At 43.1% G+C, this 11,586-nt stretch overlaps 2 protein-coding genes across 2 annotated transcripts; both read right to left on the minus strand.

The window, feature by feature from the left end:
* Positions 1 to 1,839: 1,839 nt before the first annotated feature.
* LOC131298596 (uncharacterized) lies at positions 1,840 to 5,704 on the minus strand. Its single transcript, XM_058324077.1, has 6 exons — positions 5,007 to 5,704; positions 4,077 to 4,889; positions 3,861 to 3,979; positions 3,671 to 3,781; positions 2,656 to 2,708; positions 1,840 to 2,119 (listed from the first exon to the last, which is right to left on the minus strand). The coding sequence occupies exons 1-6, from the start codon at positions 5,011 to 5,013 to the stop codon at positions 1,840 to 1,842; spliced, it is 1,383 nt and encodes a 460-aa protein (XP_058180060.1). The 5' UTR covers positions 5,014 to 5,704.
* Positions 5,068 to 7,045, minus strand: LOC131298597 (uncharacterized). Its single transcript, XM_058324078.1, has 3 exons — positions 6,948 to 7,045; positions 6,150 to 6,165; positions 5,068 to 5,946 (listed from the first exon to the last, which is right to left on the minus strand). Exons 1-3 carry the CDS (start codon positions 7,043 to 7,045, stop codon positions 5,068 to 5,070), a joined length of 993 nt encoding a protein of 330 aa, XP_058180061.1.
* Positions 7,046 to 11,586: the final 4,541 nt, after the last annotated feature.

Genomic DNA, 11,586 nt, shown 5'->3' on the forward strand with positions numbered 1-11,586 from the left:
CTTCCAAATCATTGAGTTTACTTCGTCTAACTTAATCATTATTCTCATCGTGTTCCAACTCCAACTCAAAAACTACTCAAACTTCTGACTCTTGGAGGAGGAACTATTCGTACTATCTATTTGGTGCTATGACCTTTGGACAATTGGCTCATGTTGAAACCTTTTGAACATTTTTGTAATCTTCTCATTCATTTTGGAGAAAAGTATCATTCACCATCCAAGAGGTAGGGAATCTTATAGCAGACTGTACGACAACAAGATTATTCGATTGCACGGAGTGCTGGCATCTAGTGTTTCTAATCGAGACCCCCGTTTCACCTCAAACTTTTGGGGAAGCCTGCAAAAAGCATTGGGAACAGATATCCGCCTAAGCACAACTTCTCACTCTCAAACTGATGAACAATTGGAGAGGACGATTCAAACCCTAGAGGACATGCTTCGAGTTTTTGTGTAGGATTTTAAAGGAAGTAGGGAGAGACACCTACCGCGGGTGGAGTTTGCCAATAACAACAGTTACCAAGCTAGCATCGGGATGGCCCCTTATGAAGCATTGTACGAACGACCATGCTGATCGCCCATCTGTTGAATCGAGGTTAGAGAAGACGTTTTGCTTGGACCTGAACTAGTCCGAGAAACTATTGAGAAGGTAAAGGTGATCAGGGAGTGACTTTTGATCGCGCAGAACAGACAAAAGAGTTATGTTGATAAGAGAGTGAGGCCTTTGATGTTTAATGTGGGAGATCATGTGTTCTTGAAAATCAAGCCGCATCGTGGGATCATCTGATTTGACAAGAAAGAGAAAATATTGCCTCGCTACATTGGTCCGTTCGAAATCTTGAAGCAAATTGGAGAAGTAACCTATCGCCTCGCTTTACCACCACAGATCGCCAAAGTTCGCAACGTCTTTCATGTTTCTATGCTACGGAAGTATATGGCCCATCCCACCCATGTGCTCAATTGGGAGGAAGTCACAGTACTGGATGAGAATACTACTTTTGAAGAACAATCGGTGGAAATTCAAAATCGTGGAGAAAAGGTTACCCGAGGGCGAACAATTGAATTAGTCAAAGTCTTATGGAGGCACCGGGGACTAGAGGAATCAATTTGGGAACGTGAGGACACAATGAAGGCCAACTATCTGTTGCTGTTTCAAGTCGAAGCTACATCTTAATTTCGAGGACGAAATTGTTTTAAGGATGATAGATTGTAAAGACCCGGTATTTTTAATAAATAATAATAATTTCCAAAACAAAATTAATATTTTGCTCGTAATTTTATTTAATGCAAAAAAATTATTTATATCGTCACGCCAATTTTATTTCCATAATCGATTGTGCACGCACGTATCCAACGAGTAATTTTCCAAGTGTGTGCATGAGTTGCACTGGATCATTTTCTTCCCAACCCAAACCAATACTCCACCATCACCTCACCTCCTTCTCCCCAGCCGAAACCCACCTTCTCCCCTGCAAAAAAAATCAGAAACCCACTCTCACACACTATCCCCTTATTATAATCCAATCCCCTTTTCCCTTTTTTATTTTTCTGTTTTTCCCAGCAAACACACACACACGGCAGAGAGAGAGAGACCAAGCAGCCATTGCCGCCACCTCCCACCGCCAACCGGTCGCACCACCATCATCCTCGCCAACTCCACCACCTTCGGCCAATCCCCTCCCCACCACCGGACTCCACCATAACCACCGCCCCACCTCTCCGCCACCTCCACTTTCCGTAGACCACCGAGCACCAATCGGGCCACTACCTCTATCGCCACCCGAGCATCACCATCGTAGTCCATCTCTTCACCACCGAGAACGCCACCACAACCGGCCACCATCACCATCTCCATCTCCAGCCGTACATCACCAGCGGAAACTCCTTCTCCTCCTCTCCGTGGTAACCGGACGCCACCCATGCTAACCACCACCTTCGGCCTGCACCTCCTCCGTCCAGCCGCGAACCACCACCTCCTTCGGCTCCTCCTTCTCCGTAGCAGCCACCACCCCCATCGGACCCACCTCCACCAGCCGGGTCACCATCATCCCGTAGCTCCGCCGCCACGTACCGAACTCCGAAATCGTTTCGCCGACGCGCGAGGTAGTCCGAGCTCACCTCCCTAAATATAAATTATATTCCGTATTGATTGTTTCGTGTTTCGGTATGATAATAACTAAACCCGACGTCGTCGGCCGAGTTCGGGCCGGAAACTCACTTTGTTCGACCACTGCTCCTGTTTTGGTTTAAAAATAAATATAAAAAAAAGAAAAGAAAAGAAAAGAAAAGAAAGGCAGCCGCTGGAAACATTGTAATGTTTTAGAAAATTACAGTTTGGTCCCTCAAGTTGTTTAGCTTATAAATCTAACTCTAGTGTATTGAAATCTATTAATATAAGTCCCAACATTAATTAGTTTCGAGGCGATCCTAGTTTGGTTGTAAATGCGAATTTTTTTTAATACCTTCAAAACCCCGAGATGATTAAGAGTAAACGTGGATTTTAGCTTGGAATAATAAAAGAGAAAATAAAAGGAATAACGTAATTTGTTTAAATCGCATGATTAGTGTTATCGCACGGTTAAATAATTTTAGCATGTTAGTGGGTTTAGTTGGATCATTGAATCACATGATTAAATTGAACGTATGATAAATTAATACGTGTTTAGCTTTATCGCATGATTTGTTATTATCGCGAATTTAGTTGCTGGTAGCTTGTGAGCATGTTTCGAAAAATGTTGCACTGTGAAACGTTGTTGTACTGTTAGATTGGACAAATAGGTTCATGGGTTGGTTGCGATGTGCGGACTTATCATTTTAGACGTTGAAATATGGTTAACGAAAAATTGAATAAAGTGAGAGATTGTGATTGTGATTCCGGACAAGGAATCCGGGGATTAAATTGTTGGAGGTTGATTGGTGGTGATTTGTTGAGAGTGTTGATTTACGAACCCTGGGTACGGCATGGTGGTGATCGGCTCTCGGATGTTTGGGACGGGACATAAGGGTGGTATTGTGCTTGTGTCACAACCCGGGCTTGAATGTGCTCGCGTGCGCATCCGGTGAAGTTTTATCCGAACTTATGGTCGCGGATGGGATACCGGGTATATAACTTAGGTATTTTTCATCCGGATCTGGAAAAGGGGAGTCGGACCACACCAGTGCCTTACGCCAGAGGTTATGGGTAGGAACGGATCTGTGGATAAGATTCGAGATCTCACATAGGTTAAAGGATAGTAATGAAAGAAAAGTTGATTGCCCTCTTTTGATGTTATTTTTAATGCGTACCAATTATATTCCTATTGCTTGTAAGTTATGGGTTCGGGTGGGTTTTGGCTACTGAGCGTCATTGCTCACGGTACTATGTTGCCCTGGTAACTCGAATGCCAGGTAGCGAAGACGGAGCAGAAGTGTCGTACGATTCGATTGAGTTCAATCCTATTGTGAAAGAAGCTGAAAACCTTGGTTTCCGTGCGCATAGTCTCTCTGATTAATTTAACTTGACTTTATTTTGGAAGCTTCTAAGTTTATTTGGAAATTGTAATATGTTGATTTATTCAAAACGTTTGTAATATAATGACATATGCTTTTAAACTAGTGACGTAGTAAATTTATAAATTTCTTTTGTGAAAATAATCTTTTAAATATTTTTTTAATGTCTTCGAATTTTCGGGGCGTTACATTTGCCGCGGTTCATATATCGACGCCTCAATGCTCTATTGTACTTAACAAACACCAAGTCGTTGAGGCGCTTTTGATCTAGCTTATTTCTTTTTTTGGTGTGAAGCTGCAAAATAAAGTTAAAAGGGATTTAAGTTCATATCACACGATTCACACCTTCAAAATGATTAGAAATCCCTACTCACATGTTCGAACACACTCCAATTTCTCTCGCATCCGGATGAACTGCAAGTAAGGCTAAGGATCTTGATGGCAAATTTTTGCAATTCAGGAGTTTCACGACCAAATAACTTCCACCACTCAACTGCACATTATCCATTAGTTATATTGTCGCAAATGATAAAGAATAAAGAGGTAGTATTTAAGGCTTTTAAGCACAAAGAGTAAAAAATTGGGATCACCTGGTGACCTTGTAACTCTTTGCCTAATTGCCATGTCCTTTTTGAAGATTCCCTCCTCCTCCTCATATAATGCTATCTGATGAAGAATTTCATCTTGCATCCTCTCAATTGGTACCAGTCTTTCAATACAATCCACCAAACCCTTCCATACCTCTTTATCAGCTTTCATCCTTGCACCATCCTTGTAAAAAAATGCAGGGTTCAAATAGTAGCCTGCTGCATGCAAAGGTTGATGCAATTGCACTTCCCACCTCGCATCAATGATTTCAAACATAGTTTTATACTTGTCTTCGTCTCCGCCAAACGTGTTTATAATAGTTTCTTTAGCCCTATCCATGGCCTCGTAGATGTATCCCATTGCGGGTTTTTCTTCACCATCAACCAAACGAAGTACTTTAACAAGAGGACATGCAAATCTTAGGGCCAGCAAGACATTGTTCCAAAATGATGGCGATAACATTATTTCTGCTACCTTTTTACCATCCGCCTCCTTTGCCCACTTGCTTTTACTCCAAGCCTCTGATGTGAACATCTTTCTTAGGTTATTCTTTTGTTGATGAACCCTTTGTAAAGTCAAACAAGCTATTACAAAACGAGTCTTTGCTGGCTTAATCAACTCTTTTCTTTGGGTAAAGTGTCTCATCATGTTCAACAATGTCGGACGGTTATAGATATAACCGTGTACCTTGATCGCCCTTTCCCATGTCCTCTTCAAAAATGGCAACTTGAAAATGTCTTCTAACATTAAATCCAAACAATGGGCAGCACATGGAGTCCAATACAAATGTGGTCTTTTTGCCATTAACAACTTCCCTATCATAAGTTAGAACAGGAGCAATAAGATTCTAAGAGTAAGTAATAGAGTAAGAAATAATATATTTGAGACTTTGAGTAGTAACTAGTAACTAACATATGGCAATTCATTGTTACCTGCCATCTTATTGTATGCGGCACTATCTGTGACAACTTGGACCACATTAGCTTCTCCGATTCACTCCACATACTCGTCAAGCAACCTATACATGCTGTCCCCAGTTGTGGAACGACTCGATGCATCAACCGATTCAATAAACATGCTACCTTTAGGACAGTTAACCAAAAAATTTATCAATGACCTATTCTTTCGATCCGTCCATCCATCACACATAAGAGTGCATCCATTTTCCTCTCTCTCCTTCTTGTGGTCCTCCATTTGTTTGTTCACATTTTCCACCTCTTTTTTAAGAAGAGGGACACGCACTTGATAATAAGTCGGCGGTGTTAAACCAGGGTCATATTGCCCAATAGCCTCAATTATCGGTTCAAAGGACTCCACATTGACAACATTAAGAGGTATTCCAGCATCGTAAATCCACCTCGCAATAGCTTGATGAGCCCGCTCTTTCAATAACTTCTTTTGTGGTGTATTATCGTCAACTTTAGGTTGTTTACCACTTCTCCTATTCTCTACCTCGATCTCTGGGTCAGGGGTGATATAAGCATCCATAGGCCCTTTGGTCTTTGGCTTCTTAAGTTGGAACTTGGAGCCGGAGGTAGCAGTGGCAGCAGGCCTCTTAGGAGGGGGCTTCGATTGTACATTAAACTCATCCTCATCAATGTCCTCCTCATTGCTCATTTCATCAAAATCTGGAAGAGGAGCTATGCTAGACGCCGTCTCCTTTTTTTTACACATAAATGCCCTAATCTCCTCTTTAACTGGTTCTGGGCAATTAGGACATGAAATCACATCAGGGTATCCTCCAGCAAAATGATGCTTCACTTGGTAAACACTCCCAGTAACCACTTTGTTACAAAAATTACATGTGAACCTGAACTTAGTATCTTCATGTCTCTTTGAATACTTCCAAGCAGGATCGGTTCTATTCGACATCTACAATATCTATACAAACAAAGGAGATAAAACATAATTCACAAAATGCAAAAATCGTAGAGTATAGAGATGGCAAATGCAGAAACTGTTCGGAAAATAGATGGACCAAAACTGTAGAGTATATAGATTCATAGAATATACTATATTATATACACCCACTAACTAAGAGAATATATATAATATACACCCACTAACTGACTAACCAGTAAACTGTGAACACTGAACATGTAAAACACACAAAAAAAACTCAGCAGTCAGTACACTCACGGACTGACCGATAAGAAGACATGATGCACACGGTTTCTAAGAACGAGAGAGAGAGATCAGAACAGAGAGATCAAAAGAGAGAGAGAGAGAGAGATCGATCAGAACAGAAAAAGAAAGAGGGATCAATCGATCAGAAGAGAGAGAGAGAGAGAGAGAGAGAGAGAGAGAGAGAGAGAGAGAGCAGAGAGCTTACCTGGGTGTGTGTGGGCTTCGGATCACAGAGCAGAGAGAGTGGGCTTTGGATCGCAGAGGAGAGAGAGACAGAGGGCTTCGGAGCTCAGAGGCAGAGAGGCGGCTTCGATCGATGTGGGTGTGTTACTTGTGTAAGTCTAATTTTGCCCTTTTATTATGTTTGTGACCTGGACGACGCCTAGGCGAGCTTTTTATTCGCCTCACGCTTCGCGCCTAGGCGCGACGTCACCACCTAGTCGGTCGCTTCTTCCATTCTCACCTCGCCTCGCAACTGCGAGGCGACCCAGCCTCGCCTCGTCGCTCGCCTCGCCTAGGCGCGATTTTTTAATCACTAGTCGCGGGGCTAGTTTAACACTCATGAGGTGAAACCACTCCCTCGCGCGATGGTCAACACCTGTCATTTTCACCTATTTCCAGCTGGATTGTGTGATGATCAGGGGGCTACAGGCCTGTGTAACCCCGTTCCGTCGACTGGACAGCGTTCTGCAGGGCTGCCCTTGCACCACCTCTACCCCACTCTCCCATCACCTTTGACACCCCACTTCTCCACCAAGTAACTGCAACCAGCCTTATTGGCTGGTTGTATTGCCTTGTTTAGCCACCAACCAACACCTCTCTCCTTTCTATAAGTACCCCCCATGGTCCATCTTCCAAAGGGTTACCAAAATTTTCAAAGGAAGAGAAAGAGACACAAGCCTAAGCACTTCTTCCATTCAAATCACTCCCACATACTCACTTTCCGATCTACACCACCTTATTCAAGCCACTTTCAAGACACTCAAGCAAAGGTATAATCCTTACTGTTTACTTTTTTGATCCCTGAGGGAGGCTGGCAGGGCCAAGGCTGGTAATCAATACCAGTCCTGGTCCTAAAGCCAGCAAAGTTACAAGTTGCCTTGGATCAGCTCTCCCACGCGCGAGTGACCCACATCGTCGCGCAACTTTTCAAGTCAACACGACATGGTCCTCGTGGGGATGGGATCCTGATCTTTCTTATTTATAGGATTTTTCTTCCCTTCCGTGAAATATATTCAAAGTTATCTCACTGTTTAGCATGCTAAAACTAATCAGCTTAGCTTACTTCATTTCTTTACTTGCTTTGGAATGCCCCTGGGTTGCTTCTGAATATGTCTCAAAGCCCAGGCATGCAAAGCAACTCCTGGAAGTCCAGTCAGGACACTCGCGCGATGATCTGACTCCATCACGCGATGATCACTCTATTTCCAGTTGTTGCCCTTGCATGGGCAGTTAGGCTCTTGGCCCTGGTTTTAATATCCCCCACTGTTTAGGGGTTATATCTATTCCTGTTAATCCTGTTTGTAATAATTATTTGCTTTCAGTACATATAAAACTGCTTGGTTTGGCCTGGGTGTGCACTGGTCCATTCCAGAGCCCAGAATGGGGTGAAATTCAACCTGTTGGTGGGATACCAACACTCGCGCGATGGAGTGGGTTCGACGCGCAATGGTCAACTGCATGCTGGCAAACCCATGCATGCAAGTTGGCCATTGTTCGTATCAAACCCATACACATACGCTGTTTTGGTATCTAATCTCAGTGTTAGACTTCATCTCATTTGTTTCTCGCCATTTCATCCATCCATGCTATTATCTATCACATCCTGCAAAATGTTACAGTTTTAAATCCTGATTAACTGTTCCTCCGCCCTAATTGGCTAAAAATTGATTATTAAAACAGAATCGCAAACAAACATCTTTCGCAAATGCCTTAGTAGAGACCGATCTCCGGATTGGGCGAGAGGGGTGCCATAAAACCCTTCCCCTCTCGTAACCTGGCTCCCGAATCCAGATATGGTTATGACGGACTGGTTCATTAACTTTTTCAAAATAAATAGCGTGGCAAGTGCTTCGAAATGCGGTTCCTTGGGTGTCGGACCTTCAAACCAGAGTGGCGACTCTGTATTTTACGAGCGCTTGTCGTCCAGCTTAAAGCGCTCCCGCGAACCAGCAATTCTTCTTGAGGAAGGGAACGGAATCCTTTCCTGGAGAAGGAAAAGGGCACACTGCCCACAGTGGCGACTCTGCTGGGGACCGAACCAGTATTAATCCATACTTAGAGTTTAATACGCTTGTGAACAATCCTTTAAAAGTCTGTCAAAACGGTGAGCTTTGCGCTGCCAAAGGTTGGAATGGTGATTTAACAGGACCACGTGTCCGGCCAATCTAATCTGAGACTTTTTCGATTGATCACTTGTGTAGTTTCCTCTAAAGATGGACTAAATAAAGTGAGCCAAATTTGAAAAGGGATTTACGAATTTGCGATTCTGTTCCATTAATCAAAATTCTTTAGCATTCTTCATTTGCATCGATGTGGGATAAGCCCCGTTGGATCGTTTTGGCAATCCGACACGGTTTACCGGAGCCCGGGGACCCCGAATGACCAACAACCTCCGACAATGATAAGTCATTCTACCGTTCGACTGTTGCTCTGCGGTCACGCGGGCAGCGGGAGGTATATCTTGGCTTTAGTCCGAGGAACCTGTTACAAGCCAAAACCAGCCTTTACATATACAAAGCATTAGAACTCTCCAAACTTGGACAGGTACCTACAGGGTAAGATCTACTTGCATCTAACTCCATCTACTGTCTACGTGTTATTGCTTTTCCTATCGCATGCACTGTACATGCATACCGTTTTGCGTAGGAGCATGTTTAGGGCGGCTTCTAGGTTATCTCTCTTTCAAGTCTATCTTATGCATATTAGGACGTTGTCATAGCTCGATGAAGAGTCGTGCATCTCGATGGTGCACGTTGCTAATTTTCAAAGTCCTTAGATCAGCGAGACTTTGGGAAATCAAATCTTTTTAAGTCCTTGGCTCACGCCCGATTGAAGTTTCAACCGAAAGTAAAGAACCACAAAAGTATGGATGTCGTGTCACTGGCACTACCTAGGTTGAAGTGCGAAGTCACTATACACCGCGGCGTACAAAGTTAAGGTGTCATGTCATCAATACTGAGTTGTTCCGAATTCAAAGTTGAAACTTCAAAAACGGAATAGTCAAAGGCTTAGACTGTTTTGACATCTCTTAGTGTTAGCCGATCTATTCAAATGACACATCTCGAAAAGAAATCCGAGGATTTTGGCAGCGTCCGAACATCATGAGACAGACTCGTCTGTAGTCTTAGAGTCTAAGGGTGACACTGATGACGGTGGCTGTGTTTTCGCTTTAGTATTTTATTTAGAGTAAAGTTGCTGCAGGGCCCTTATTGAGCCTTTTCTTACTTTCTGCTAGCAAAATTCTGAACCATTGCACCGCCAAGGAAAGTATCGAGGCAGAAAGCCAAACCCACTTGGGAACGTCTGCATCGGAATCCAGTTCAAAGGCTAGTCAGGTTGCAAGCTCAGTCAGTCACAACAGAAAACTCTCCGTGTTCCCTATTGGTCGCTTTACAGTCAGGATCACCGTCAGTTATCCAGGAAATTGAATCTCTGGCGTCACCCACTTCTTCGTCCTTGTCAAGTTCATCTGGGACCTCCGTTATGGCAGATCATCCGCAACCACTAAGTCTCGAAACCATGCTCATGAACATTCAGAATAGCATCGCCACCATGCAACAAAGGGCTGCTCAGACCGATGCTAATCTCACTAGGCTCAACGACTTTATCAACACTCGTCTTCCGCTAGCTGCAGAAGCGGGGGGCGAGGTCGATGAGGACGACTATGTGGAACCGATCTTTGTTGAAGATCCCAACCATGTAGGGCGACTTATAATTCAGCCCAACCCAAGAGAAGCTCGCCCGGAAGCAGCGAACCTGAACCTTGCTGTTGTGAGACCCATTCCAGACCCTAACATGACTGCTCTCATGGCAAAGATCGTTAAACTGGAGGAATTTGTTTCCAAGTCCGAGAAGATCAGTGCCGGAGGGATCGACCTAGATCGCCTCTGTTTGTATCCCAATGCCAAGCTCTCCGACAAGTTCAAGATGCCTGATCTCGCCAAGTTTGATGGAAGCGGCGACCCTAAGACTCATCTTTATGGCTATCATGCTGCCATGAAACTCTTGGCTGTTGAACCTGAGGCCATGTCCCAGCTATTGATCGAAGCCCAATTCGGTAGTCGTTGAAGTTTACCAAACGGCCGTCAAATTCAATTATTTATTAACCGGACTACAACTAAAGATTTGCATAGTATAGTGACGAAGTCCGAGTCGATCCACAGAGAGTTTGAATATAGCTTGTTCGGATTAGATGTAAGGGTTTCCGGCATTAAGGCGGCCAACTTTTAGTTTTCCTTTGAAAGGTGAGAATTGCCCTTATGAAAATGACTAGAAAAAAAGTTTGGACTAAGAATTAAAGGCGGCAAGGCAATGGAGTTTCTAACGCCCGTAACTTAGGCCATTCAACAATTCTCAACGAAAACACGGTTGAATCGCACGGCATAGGCTATCAACCGGAAGATTTTGCTAATGCAAATGGTTAGACTTGATATAGAGTTTGAACAACAAGCTTAACACAAGGCGTGACATAGCTCCCGGAACCATGTGAGCGAACACATGATCACCGGAGATTAATAACGCCAAGACTTGCATTCAAACTAAATATCAAGGTCAAGAACTAGAAGCAAGGTTTGGAAAGTGAGCAAGTTCTTGGGTTCTTTTGGCAAACACGAGGTGAGACATAGCTCACGGAACCATATGTGCAAGCATATGATCACCGGAGGTTAACATCGACAAATTTTGTTACATAAAAGGTGAACCACACACATTTACAAACCAAACCTCAAGTCTTAAGTTGAGAAAGACAAGATTAACCAAAGTCACAAGGCGTTATTCACCCCATGGCCAAGCCTAAATGACTACTCACACATAAAGAAAAGACTAGAAAGCATGCTAGAATTGGAAAACATGTTAAATCCATAAAACCGAAAATAAACTTGATTTATACAAAGATCCAAAGCTTAGCTACAACATTAATACACGAGAAATTAACGTAACATAAATACCTTAATGTGTTCTTGAGAAATTAAAGCTTGAAAAGCTATGGAGGAAATTATGGGAGAAAAAAAAACTTAAAGTAAAATGTATCTAGCTACCAAATGAGAGAGAGAGTGTGTGTGATATTTATACAATCCAACCCTTCTCTCATAACAAATATCTTAGCACTTTCCAAAAGTAGCAACTATTCCATAAATGGAAAGTTCAAAAAGCAGAAAAATCTGT

This window comes from Rhododendron vialii, chromosome 8a (genome assembly GCF_030253575.1).
Source record: "Rhododendron vialii isolate Sample 1 chromosome 8a, ASM3025357v1".
Lineage (NCBI taxonomy): Eukaryota > Viridiplantae > Streptophyta > Magnoliopsida > Ericales > Ericaceae > Rhododendron > Rhododendron vialii.